The sequence below is a fragment of the Pelobates fuscus genome, chromosome 3 (assembly GCF_036172605.1).
Source record: "Pelobates fuscus isolate aPelFus1 chromosome 3, aPelFus1.pri, whole genome shotgun sequence".
Classification (NCBI taxonomy): Eukaryota; Metazoa; Chordata; class Amphibia; order Anura; family Pelobatidae; genus Pelobates; species Pelobates fuscus.
In genome coordinates, this window is record NC_086319.1 from 318,104,986 (window position 1) to 318,118,864 (window position 13,879).

A 13,879-nucleotide genomic window follows, 5' to 3' on the forward strand; every position below is an offset into this window, starting at 1 on the left:
CTTATTTATCTTGCATGTGTAAGATATTTTCTAAAATAGCAGTGTGCACTTTTTATGTAATGTTCCCAGTTCTTCTCCTGCACGCAACATATTGCTAGAACATGTTATCCTCTAGATCAGCTCCCCGGAGGGCAAACGTGCTGAGGAATCCCCAGACACTCCCAAACGTGAAGGTCACTATACATTTTAAATGTCGCACCTGCAACACTTTGTCAGCATAAAGGATAACAGCCTGTCAGCGTGGATATTATCTAAATAACAATACTCGTAGATCTTGTTGCACAAGTGCAGAGCGTGCACCATGAGATATCATTAATGACTGCCACTCATGGACAATGTTGCTAATGATAAGGTTATGATAGGGTTGGGTCTGATTAATTCTCTGGGCTGGGAGAGTATTGATGGTATTGTGGGGGCGTAACAGGACATTAAACAATGAAACCGGTCTAGCAAAATAATATTACTGTAATATCCGACCTGCTAGCCGTTTTCTCCCCAAATTAAAAAGACTCGTGTGCAACAATTGAACTCCTTGTTTTATTCCTGAATCGCAGCTGCAGCTCCGATATGTTTTTGTAAGCTAGATGTATTATACACTGGAGAACATCCAACACATAGTAAACCAATCTATTAAATGGATAAGCAGTATTGTAATCTAATATGTCCTATCCAGGTAGCTTGCAAAGTGTGTCACGTTTTGCATGATTTATCTTACAGTGAAAAAAAAACATCGACAAATCAACTATAATTATAATTTATACTAAAGATTAAGCATATTACATCACAATCATAGAGGGGGGGAATTTATCTGAATTTTTTTTTACCAATATATAATAAAATAACACAAAGAGGCAGGGTCATTGCAATAGGATTGTGGGTTCCATGTTTCCATTCTGATTGCACCATATTTGTTATTTTAAACCACTTTGCATTACAGAATACATTGATGAATCTCCCCCATTGTTTAATTTCTCCTTTTCTCTGTATGCTTTCTTTATGCTGACTGTCAGGTATAAAGGACAGAGCTCATTACAGTGATTGACAGGGAGCCTAAATGGGGGTTCCCAACTGTAGAATAAAGAGGTGTGGGTTTCAACATTAACTTACTTTTTCACATCTCACGGAATATTTGATTGCTAACTATAGGGATAAGTAAACATAATATTAAGAATCCTGGGATGTAAGTGTTCCTCTTAAAATAAATGACACCTTTATGTGGATATGGTATTAAACCTACTGGGACATAATTGGAAGTCTATAAGCTAGAAGACGGGAGGTATATGGAAGTCAACCTGAAGTATGCTCTGACTTACCCAGTGGAATAAAGTGACCATTCAATGAACGAGCAGAGAAAAAGAGGTTAAGGAGAAACAGGGAAAGTATTTGAAGTAAGAAAGAATGGATGGAGAAAAGGGTTAACAACAGGTTATCCCTTAAGGTATCATTGCACATCATTTGAAGCTGATTGACTGGAAACACAATGAAACCAGTGAGAATGCAGCTGTCACATGTTTTATTTTTAATTTTTAACTCTTTATGTCTCTCCTCCAGCCCCAGCATCTGGTTTCTTTGAAATACTACAGATATAAGTTCCATAACTTGTAAAGACATGTCTAACCCTCTGAAAGTTCTAGAACCCCATGTGTTTGAATGTACAGTGATAGTGATTTCTTTATCCATTCGTTCTAATAGTTTACCCCAAGGCAATTTACACCTTGTGTGGAATTTTAGACATTTCAGGTACTGTGTATTTGCCATTGAATGTGCTGATTTACACATTTCTCATTAGATCTGTGTGTGACAGTTGGACATTTCTTAGTTGAGCATTGTTACATTCTTTGTCAAACTCTGAGTCAAACTACTAGTAATGTTTCCTATCTCTTATTTCTTTTTAGATACCTTTTCCTTCATTTAAAAGCACATGCTAATCGCAAAGGCCACAGTTACTGTTCCGACCATGGCTGTGAGAGGGTAAAAATCACGGCTCACTTCCATCCAGAGGACTATAATCAATGCATTCCTAACCCTTACCCTGAGAGGGACAATGACAGCCAAACTCCTCGACTCTTTGTGGCTCACAGGCTTCCTATGCCGTGCGGTCACTGTGGGGCTCCACAGGTAAAACATCTTAAAAAGGCAGAATTCTTCCTAAAGTTCCATTAACTCACCATTTAGGCACACACAGGAAAGATTATTTAATTTCCCCAGGAGAGAAATGTGCCTTTAATGCATAGATCTTAATTTATTTGCCCATACTTATGCTGCACACTTTACTCTAGTTTACTGGTGTCAGGGAAAACAGAACCACCACAAAACTCCAAGAACAGTTCCTCCTTAAATGACAGTAGAGATTGAGCTGTCATATTTTAGTGTCTTTAGTCTGCTGGACCCTGAGAGGCCAATCGCAATGTAAATGTATTCTGCTACAGCCCTAGATCTGGACATATTGTGCTTTTCTGTTTATTGGAAAGTAAGGGGGAACAATTGCTCACTACTATATCCTTAACTCCTCCTTCCTCGTAGCATAGTTACTCCTTAACGTAACATAGCTCCATCTACCTAAGCTAAGTATATATAACTCAGGTTATGGCTGGCTTTTGTTGCGAGAATAACTTATAATATGAATAACACATAACACATAATATGTTTGTGTATATAATATTAGACATGTGCAATTTGTTTCGGTCCGAATATGAATTCGGACGAATTTCGGGCAATTCGTACATTCGGGTACTTCCGAATGTCCGAATTGCCGAGGTCCCGAATTGCGAAAGTCCCGAATTTCAGAATGCCGAACCAAACCGAAAATGTTCCCAAAGCACATGCCTATATAATATCATATAATATGTATAGTTTTTGGGAAAAAAAAAGTTTTATGTTTTGCTGATGCATTATCTTTAACTTAGACAACTCTCTGGTAATTCAGATATGGTGGATATTTACTGGCAATTTTTGATCAGTGAATGTAAATACATCACAAGTTCAGTGATATCAGCACACTTAGAAAACATTTGGTGATTCTCTGACAATACTATTTTCTACTGATGGAGGGTAGTGAGTTCTTGGCTCTGCTAAAACTCTCCAGTTAACAAATACAGCCGTGGTTGTATAGATCTCTTTTGTATAGTTATACTCACATGATATGGGATCCAGTAAATACTTTCAGCTTTTAAACATGTTCTCTGTTATTCCTTTCCAGGTAGCTATAACCAGCAACCCATCAATCAAATACACTAGGATCCAGGTGCAGTCCCTCCGCAGAGCTGATGCATTAAATGGACTCAAATCTGCTTTTATTAAGGTAACTCTTCTTTTATGAAATAACAGCTTTAATCTCTCAACAAATGTTCATTACTGTCATTATTTCTTTGCAAGCTGCGTATAATGTGTGAAAGACTGATGCTGTATTTGTTTAATGCTATCGGGTTGAGTAGTACCTTGTGTACATTATATGCTACCCTGGCATTGCTTGTGATTTAAGGCAAACAAACATTGTAGAGTTGACTCACTGGGAGTTTAAAGGGTTAATGCCCTCATCATAACAATTAACCCCTTTTTTGATTAGGGCTTTGGAAAATCCCATTGTAACATGTTACTGTTGTGTCATCTGGCTATAGAAGAAAACAGTGTTTTGGTGCAAACTGGCTCATTCCACCCATATATATTTCTAGTTTGTAATGAGCCCAGAGCAAAGATTATAGGTAAATAATAATAATAATAATTCAATAGATACTCTCATATAGATCTAAACTGCTTGATGGCAGTGAATAATGGGAGTTGGAATTCCAAACCAGCTTGGGTGTAGTTTGCCTGTACTTACTTTATAGGTTTGTGATATTATGATTTGAAATGACATCTAATAATAATAATAATATATTAATTTTATCATAAGAGTTCTTAGGTGAGCAATTAGAGTGTGGTTAGTTGATTGGATTGAATTGAATTAGATAGATTGGATTAGATTGTATTGGAATGGATTAAATGAGTGGATGATCAACAGCAGATTGAGAAAATAAATCATATTAAAGGATCACTGTAAGGTCAGGAACACAAACATGTATTCCTGACTCTATAGGGTAAAACCACCATCTAGCCACCCTGGTCCCCCCAGGCCTTCCTAAAAATAGAAAACTTACTTGTATTCAAGCCTGAAGCTGCTTGCTCTGGCTCTGTTTCCTTTAGAACTGCCCACTGCCTGCTGACATCATCAGAAGTGGTAGCCTGATCCAATCACAATGCTTCCCCATAGGATTGGCTGAGACTGACAAAGAGGGGGCAGAGCCTGCATGATTCAAACACAGCCCTGGCCAATCAGCATCTCCTCATAGAGATGAATTGAATCAATGAATCTCTATGAGGAAAGTTCAGTGTCTGCATGCAGAGGGAGGAGATACTGAATGTTTGGATCCATTTTAGGCAGCCGTGACCCAGGAAGGATCTCTAACAGCCATTTGAGGAGTGACCAGTGAAGTTATCACTAGGCTGTAATGTAAACACTGAATTTTCTCTGAAAAGACCGTGTTTACAGCAAAAAGCCTGAAGGTAATGATTCTACTCACCAGAACAAATTCAATAAGCTGTAGTTGCTCTGGTGACTATAGTGTCCCTTTAAGCATACGTAATACTAATTCATGGAGCAACACAACAAAGAATATTGTCCAGCTATTAAGGTGAAATTGTCTGACTCATTAGTTGTATTTATTAGTTGTATTCATTTCTCTCATTGTACAATGCGATGGCATGAAATGGTTAAAAAACAAGGGATGCTCCTTTTTGTTAAATATATAGTTTTAATGTGAATAAAGCTGCTAACTGTTTAATATCTGTCTGTTCTAGGTTGACGATGAAATTTTTTTGTTTAAGAGACAAGGCCTTTTTTTCCTGGTGATAGATGCTTGTTCCGGCCTTGTAGTGAGCAAGAGACACTTCGAAATAACCAGCGATCCAAGAAGCACTAATGCATTAACAAGCTATATTCAGTCATCACTAAAGCAGAGGTACTGACTCCAGAACAGACATAAAATAAACCTAAAATAGCCAGTATAAAAAATAATAGGTAATGTGTTAATCCATCGGGCATCCATTCATTAGATTTATGCTATCTTTGAGATTATGGAGCACTCAATGACTCACTATCGCCACCCTTGTGGAGACATAAAGGAAATCTATCCTCACATTCAAATCCTCCTAAAGGAGCATGGCTTACTAACTGTACGCTACACATCTCGAAGGATCAATGCTGATAGGGGACACCCAAAAATTATAGCGTGCCAATGGCATCAGGAATATTGACCATTCCTGACAAAAAGTAATTTCCTAGAGGTTAAGGCGAAAAAAGATTATGTACACATGCTGCATAGTACATAATTTCCAAAGTGAGCCAAATATACAAAGTAAATGCTAAATATGTGAGCTTGTATCCAGCCTCAGAGTAACGAAGTTAGAGGCTGGGTACGTGGGATAATATGGGTGACTCCATCAGAAAAACATCTGTGCTTATTATTATTATTAATATTAATAGTATTTTTTGTCAAACTGTTTTTATTGAGTGGTGTAGCTGAAAAGATTACAGATCAAATCAAGGGTAATATGACATAGTCATACAAATCTGTTTATAGTATACAGAAATCAGAACCACATTTTGTTAAGAGATACATACATAGCGCTGGAATAGAGCCATGCTTACTTAGGATGTAGCACGGCTCATAATCTAAAGAGAGGAACAATGAAAATCATTAAGGTTGAGAAGAAGAAAACATAAACAGGAGCACTGTAAGATATAAGTGGCTCTAGCTATTGAGGCAAGATGTACAGGAACAGTCACCAGAAAGTAAGACTCAGCATTTTGACCAATTCATACCTGGACAGTATAGCCACTTAACCCTCTGAAAAGCAAATGAAAGCCCAGACATCCCATGCACAGGGAAGCATAAGGGCGCACACCATACAGTCCCTAGTGGGTAAATGAGTAAGTACCCAGTTCCCTCGAGATCGCCCAAACCAGGTGCTAGGATTAGGTAAGTGAAGACAGTGTGGAGGGGTGAATCACCAAATTGCATGCCTCGAAAAGTTCAGGGGCAGGATCCTAATGTGCTCCAATTAGGCATGCACTCTCAGATAAAGCCTCAGCTTCAGGACTTGTTGTTGCAGGGCAGGTGCCTGCCTTGATAAACCTTGCCCGGACTTCAACGTTTATCCATAACAGGTTGCACAATAAGTGAAAAGTATCAAGAGAAGTCAGCAGTAATTTTGCTGATGTCTCCAGCCTTTTGGTCTCCTCCATCTCCTGTATGGCAGCAATGTTGTTAGGACAGAATAAGAAAATATGCTCTTTACTTAGACCATGTCCTGGTAGTCCGAGTGCCTGAGATGTAACCGGGTAGAGAAGGACTAGGACAACACCCACCAGTCCAGGGATATGAGACTGGGTTTCCAGAACGATATTCTCTTGGTGTGCCTCAATGTAAGGGAGCAGTCCTTACATTGGTTACAATATCTGTTTACAATAATTTCTAGTTATAACTTTCAAGTCCTAAGACTTGAATTATATATACTTTCATCTTGTAGGATTGTCACCTGTAATTGTTTGTGAACATTTGAAGGAGGCTTGGATGGTAGCCAAGGGCCAGCTCTTGTTTGAAAGATATTTTCTTTTGTTTTGTTTTTTGTTTAGGTCTGTGGTTGTAATTTGTTCCAGAGATATTGTTGAGACACCATCACCTTTTGAAATGACTGCTTCTATCAAACTTGGGGCAGCCAAACCGATTGTGCTCCTAAGAAGAGGTAACTCACTTTGTATTATTATTTATTTATCTATTTATTTTTAAGAGGACATCACAAAAATAATCTTGCACTCCAATTAACAGGTGTACTTGCCCAGTGGCTGGTCAGCATAAGATAGAAAAATTGCAGATAGATAGTACTCCAAGGACTTCGAAGGGTTAAGTAAAACTTAGCTTCTATTAGCTCAAAAATAAATAATCAACATTTCAGTTTGAATCCAAACTTTCATTAGGAAAAAAAATCAACGTTTCAGTTTGTAATCCAAACTCTCATCCTAATTAAAGTTTGGATTCAAACTGAAATGTTTATTTTTTTATTTTGGAGCTAATAGAAGCTAAGTTGTAACCCTTCGAAGTCCTTTGGAGTGCTATCTATCTGCATTTTATATAGATATATATACCGTATATATAATTTGTTTTTTAATTAGCAGGCACACATAACACAAGAAGGAATGTCAGGACACGTGCCAATTAATCAGCTCCTGTGTTACAGTATTGAGCTGTACACATTGTGTACACTGACATCACCCTAATATCATAGACTCCTGCTAGAAGGCAAATCTTATTCATTTCTTTGTATAATGTGAGCATCATTAAATCTTGTGCAATGATGATGCTGAATAATATACAACAGAATATACACACTGAACCACAATCAAATGTCCTGCATTGACTTAGCCCAGTCCTACAGTGCTCTACCCTATTCAATATGTAGATACATAAACCTATAACCAGTGAATTGTAGAATGTCAATGTGAAATTATAAGAATCATAAGAATTGAATTGACTCCCTAGATGTTTTCCTTACTGTGTGTAATGTAATGAATGATATTCTCTAATAAGCTCATTCCCGTGCTTTGTCGTTAAGTATTTCTCTGTTTAGTTTCTGTTGTTTCATTTCAGGAAGTTTTGCCATGGTTGGATACAAGGGACTGACCTCCCCATCCTGGATTAAAATAGTCAATAACTCTGTTGACAAAAGAGCTGCATCCATTCATCTTTATCTACCATTGATGCTGACAGAGTACAAATGCCCAACTCCAAAACTTTAAAACTGATGAGAGACTGTTCGAGTGGTGCTCGACTGGTGTGGCTACCACAAAGCTTAAGGGGGCAACCATTTTACTTACTTTTGTTGCCAGACATAAATTTGCCCCACTGGCAATAAAAATGAAAGTTAGCACTTATTTGCTGAGCCATGGAAAAGTAATATATGTACAAACCCAAGTCCAATAGATATTGTGATTTTGTTTTATGTTTTTTTGGGGTTTTTTTTGTAATTTTTTTTTATTCTCATCTATGTATGTTAATAAATGTCCTCTCTTTATGTATATGTGATGCATTTTGCATTTTCTAGAGCCAAGTCTGAGAAACCTGCACTTACTTACTGTTAGTTGTCTGCACCTGCCAATGGTTTAATAGGAACATGCACGTCAAGTATTCTTTAAATCGGCTATTGGATATGTTATTTTATATGCGAAGAGAAAATTCTGCTAGGAAAACTGATACATTGCGTACTAGATATGTATTTTGTGCAAGGTAAGAATATGGATATAAAATTATTGTGTAAGCCATGCTGTAAGTGATTGCAGACATTGGTGTACACTGTATACGGTTAACTAGTTGGGACAGTTCCATGTATGTGTGTTTAGAACTTCTGGCAAGCTTCTCTCCAAAATACTCACATGGATTGCTCGTATTATGATCATTCAATATAATCCAGATAAGATTATCATTAAGCGTGGTCTATATAAGGTCACTATTTCAGACAGTTAAGGTGATAACGCCATTAAAAATGTTCACTGTAAGGTCATGGAGTCATGGTTTTACAAAACGGTTACAGTAAGTTTATCATTTGACATGTTCAAGGTGAACTGCTACCATTGCTACTTGTATGTGGCAGGGAAGATGTCATGTTCAATGATTGAATGGTGTTGAGGATTTGCACTGGATTCTGATGGAATGATAATGTAGCCAGATTATCATTCCGGATCTTCATGTCTCCGTTTCCATGTGATTGCCCTTGAGGATTGTTTGAAAGACAAATATTAACCCTTAGTTCCATCTCTAGCATTGGGTGATATCGGCAGACTCGTTGTCTTGCTGTCCATTGACTAGTTGGTCACTCCATCTTATCACAACGCCCCCTGGTTCTTCTAAGCTTTACATTTCTGATTCAGACACAGACTATTTGGGCTTTATCAGTCCTGGTGTTTTTGTATGTATGTCTATGTATAGAAGTGAATAAGGTATTTGTTGTGCAAAGACTTTTACATTCTTGCTCCAGATTATCTCACACTGAGCTGTTTTCTACATGTTGATGCAGATTTTGCCAAATCTAATAACAGCTCAGCGTTACATGTCCTTGATATCATGTTTCATCCTGCGGTTGATCTACATATTTGAGGTATTCACTCACCATGACAGATACGAACAGAGTGTGGCATTCTTGTGCTATATGGTATTATGATTTTGGCAGATTACATGCCAAGATATCACCAATGGAACCATGGAGAGGGCGAGGGAGGGCATGAGAGGAGAGCGAGGGAGGAGCTCTTTTTAAATGATAGTCTGACACTAATTACAGGCACAGATATAGCAGTCTGAAGAGCAGCATAGTTTAGCTCAGAATAAAACTTCAGTTACACAGTTGTGGATCTAGGAGAAACGAGTCAGGCAGAGATGCTGCCATGTGTCAATTAGAGCATTGCAAGCTGAGTGAGGGGAATGGAGGGATCAGTTGATATTTAAAAGATTTATCACTGAGAGTCCCAGGAGCCCTGGGACATCAGCCTGGTTGGCACTAGGTACACAATATTCAACTTGTTCTGGATCTCCATGTAAGGTGTCGCTGTTCTACTGCACAGGTAGGAGTATCATTGCTGCTTCTCTTCACTTGTCAATTCTACGTAAACAAATAGAATTAGCACTGTTTATCTTGATACATTCTTTCTGTTTACCCGGCCTTGCTAGTTCCACATCTTGGGATATAAATCCCTTCATTCCAGTGATTTTATGCAATTTTGGATTTCAAGAATGGAAACTTGATGGTTCAGATACTTGTCGTCATTAATGCTTTTTACATTTTTTTCTATTTCCACAGCTGTTAACCTGAACAGTATTTATTTAATTATTTTTTTTTACTTTATTTTTGGGATATGATGATGTGACGCAGATTATATTGTCAATGATTAAGGATATGTAGCAATGTCTGGATTATAAATCACCTTTGGAAAAATCATAACTTTATAAATCCTAGATATATATCACGCTGCATTCTTTATTTAAGTTTGTTTTGTTTTGGGGGTTTTTCTAACCCCTATTTGGATCATCTTATTTCCAATAGAAAAAAAACAACATTCTCTGTTATTTTTGGAAACTTTAAATCTGTATCAATGTTACATGATAAATGGCACAGCTTATGTACTATTTCATAATGAATCATCCGCTCCAGATATTTTATTGATGGCAGTATTGCACGAGCGTGTCTCAGAAGATGCAACTATTTTTATAATCACGGATGTCCATGAAAGTGTGAATTATGTTGCCAGAAATGTCCATGTCACGTGAAATAATGATACAGGGCGCGTTAACTTTAGCCTTCAGTAGGTCTAAGAGAAGCCACATGCTGCTATACTACTGTAGTTGAAATACGTTTTCCGTGATCCTTTGGCAGCCTGATCTACCTCTGTAATTAACTCCAGAATGCCTTAATCGCTCCAGAAATGTATCATAAATTGGTCTTTCAACTCAAAGAGACACTGCACCCAGACCACTTTAATGAGCTGAAGTGGTCTGGGTACCTACAGTGACCCTTTAAACTTTGAATCTCTCAGTATTATTGTATGTGCAGGTTACTCCTAACCAGGAGATTATTTGTATTTTAATCAGGTAGTTCATTAAATCAAATGAAAATGCAAGATGAATTCAAAGTCAATTTCAAATTTAAAGCAACTCCTTAATTTGTAATCAATGATCTTGTAAGTATTTAGATGGAAAGCCAAGTGAATTACTTTGTATTATTGTAGATGAGTGACATTTTTTCTTACTGCTTGGCATTAAAGGGTTAAATGGCGCATCTCCGTTTGAGGTACCCTCCCATAACAACCTGTCTCTTAAAAACACACACCCTGTGGCTCATGCTGCCCTCTGAATCTCATAGGAACCACAGACACTAGCTCCTTACGCTGCGATTTGCAGCTGGAAATAATTTGACAGCAGGTTAGTTGCCAGGAATCTGAATATATATCCATAGTTTGCTGCCAGACGTCTTTCCAAGCCAGACTCAATGAAGCATCCTGCAGGGATTTTACAGATTGGGTTAGTGGATGTTTCAGCAGGACATCTCCAATATAACATGACCCAACCGACAGTATGGTGTGCAAGTTGACCTGGTGATACTCTCTTTGTGATATTACCCCATTTATATTGGACTGGTAAGGACACTTGAGTACTGCTGGATTTATTAAGGAAAGGAAACTATTACCAACTGGCATTAATATTTTGTTCAGATGGATGAAGAGACTAATCAAATAAATATCTGGAAAATAGAACTAGCAGAAAACACAAATCTCCAAAAATGTTAAACTAAGGGTCAGTGTGAGCAAACATTGTAGGAAGTGATAGAAAACAAAATAATATATTTTTATTAAAATTACAAATGCAGCCTTTGAGAGAAACAAAAGGTTTAATCAAATTAACTCTTTTAGTGCCAGGTGAGTTTGCATGCATTGAACAGAGTCACACGTAAGGCCAACAAAGCCCAAACACAGATGCTTAAACGATGTGTATTTCCTATATGGTATTGCTGTTTAGTGTATCTACCTCTAATTCATGTTTATTCTTTGGTAATGGTTCACATTGCTGAGTGTTGGCTTACTAACTCACTCCCTGGAAGTCAGTCTTATTATCAAGTTGATGAGTAGATGTTAGAGGAGTTTTTGAAGTTGCACGTGGCCTGCTTCATGTGACATTTAATTAAATTGATATTATAATAATCGAGATGAGCAAGAAATTAGCTGTTGCTCTAAACGGTCTATAAATATGTATATAAGATTACGCTATTCTTTTTCACATTGTTAAATAATCCGTTTTCTCTTCCATTGCTAGGGATCTGGACATTGCCTGAAGCATGAATTGGGGCAGAATGTGGATAGCCTTTGGCTTAGCACTGGGCACACTGTTTGTTGCACCTGGACATACAGGTAAGCCTTGCTGCTTCTTTGGGATATGTGTCTTACTCAGCAGACTAACAATAAACTAGTGACTCACATCATTTTGAAATTCCTGCTGTAATGCTCTGTATGACTAGAATAGATTGTATGTGATGACATATAGTATAATGGTTAACCCCATCAACACACAAACAAAAAGAATCTTGGTTTGGAAAGCATTGCAAATTAAATTAAGATCAGACATATTCTTTGCTTTGCTCCAGCTCTGGTTTTCACCCTGCAGAGAATTATTATTATTATTATTATTTTGCAATGTATTGTTTTGTCCCTCTGCTAAACTGGAGACCACGTCTTCAAACTGAAAGTCAAACCTCATCTCATCTCAGCATTCTAGCAGCCAGGAAGTAGTAAGGAAGAAAGAGCACTCAGCAAGTGTGTCCTCTATGGAGATTCTTTTGCAGGATGCAGTAACAGCCTGCAATGCCAAATACTGCACAGATGCTTGGCTTAACTGTACTTGGTATATTTGGGCATTACCTATTTTGGTGGCATTTTTAGGAAGCTAAGTTTCTACAATGCCAATAGGTTTCTTACAGAAACTCATAAGAAGAGTATCTGATTATTTTCATGTATCTACTGTTTGGTACCTTCTGTATGTAGCAAAAAATTTAATATCTCCTGTCTGATACCATATCACCTCTTAAACTTCCATGTAAACTTTTTAAGCCCACAATTATTCCTGTAAGAGATTCACAAACAAAAAGTTTTAATTTATTAAACTTACATAGTTACATTTTATAGGTCACCATGAACTGCATTCCATTAAAAAAAAAGTTTTATCGGATGCATCCCACATTTCAAAAAAAATATATAGCATAACCTTTATTTTGACCTGCAGAGAGTTGTAAGTTAGAAGGGTTAATGTAATTAGTAGAAGCTGTACAACATAAAACTATAATCTGGCAAGTCACGGATCGCACGCGGCTAAACCGCAATATTTTGTAAAGCAAGTTGTAACTCATTCGGATAGCATCACATAGTTTGTTACTGAATCAAAATGAAATAATGAAAACATCTTCTCTATCCTAACTCTCTGTATGTATAAATATTACCTCAAACTCTGAATTTGGCCTGCTATATATGATAGAAGTAATTCAATTCCAGGAGAACTATGTCACGTTGTAAAAATAGCTGATGGTGTTTATGGTTGATTTATTTTGGTGTTGCCAGATCCCCCATGTTTTTCTGGTCTTCATGTAATGCTGATGGGCAGCACATGGAAAGTGATTTCCTGCAGTGCATAAACTAATCCAGAAAGAAACAAGGGAGCAAAAATATTGTTCTAATTTGCATTTGTGAGAATATTTGGTCATGGTGCCCAGAATCTGTTTGTGCAGCGTTTTGCTATGAAATGTTGCACATATGGAGTTTAACCTTCTCCTGCCAGAGGTGTAACTCCACTTCTGGAAACATTATTGGGTTGTCATTAGCCAGCCCTGAACAAGAGTTCTGAGTTTGCTAATGGCAATTCTGTGCAACTTTCCATGCACAGTGTGCCATCCATTGGCTGAGAGCGGTCAGCTGACTCTCTCTCAGCCAATGAATGGCCAGCAGGATCTGCATCTACTTTCTGTAGCCCTGCAGAAGCTGGATGTCGTTAATCTGCTTCAGAACAGACCAGGAGCCCAGGCAATACCCAGGTAAGAGGGCAAACTGCTTACTCTACAACTTGGGAAAATGACCAGGGTAATCTTTGCATAATAAACACTACAGCGGGCTCTAGTGGTTATAAAACTTGGAGTAACCCTTAAACTTTGAATCTCTTGATATCATTGTATGTGCAGGTTTCTCCTAACCAGGAGATTATTTCTGTTTTAATAGGGTAATTCATTAAACCAAGTAAGAATTCAAGATGAATTCAAT

General features: G+C 37.6%; 2 protein-coding genes across 4 annotated transcripts in view; both read left to right on the plus strand.

The window, feature by feature from the left end:
- Window positions 1-8,020, plus strand: part of LOC134603176 (inactive cell surface hyaluronidase CEMIP2-like) — a 76,941-nt gene extending 68,921 nt beyond the window's left edge. The window contains exons 21-25 of the mRNA XM_063448906.1: window positions 1,896-2,118; window positions 3,200-3,301; window positions 4,837-4,997; window positions 6,674-6,783; window positions 7,686-8,020. Of these exons, the coding sequence (XP_063304976.1) occupies window positions 1,896-2,118; window positions 3,200-3,301; window positions 4,837-4,997; window positions 6,674-6,783; window positions 7,686-7,834 (745 nt within the window). The 3' untranslated portion in view covers window positions 7,835-8,020. The remainder of the gene's footprint in view (window positions 1-1,895; window positions 2,119-3,199; window positions 3,302-4,836; window positions 4,998-6,673; window positions 6,784-7,685) is intronic.
- Window positions 1-13,879, plus strand: part of CEMIP (cell migration inducing hyaluronidase 1) — a 119,062-nt gene that overhangs the window by 39,852 nt on the left and 65,331 nt on the right. The window contains exons 1-2 of one of the 3 annotated variants that reach the window (XM_063448908.1): window positions 8,719-9,649; window positions 11,892-11,986. In XM_063448908.1, coding sequence (XP_063304978.1) covers window positions 11,914-11,986 — 73 coding nt within the window. In that variant the 5' untranslated portion in view covers window positions 8,719-9,649; window positions 11,892-11,913. Of the gene's footprint in view, window positions 1-8,718; window positions 9,650-10,819; window positions 11,219-11,891; window positions 11,987-13,879 lie in introns of those variants that run through there. The other 2 variants (XM_063448909.1, XM_063448907.1) reach the window with 2 other exon arrangements.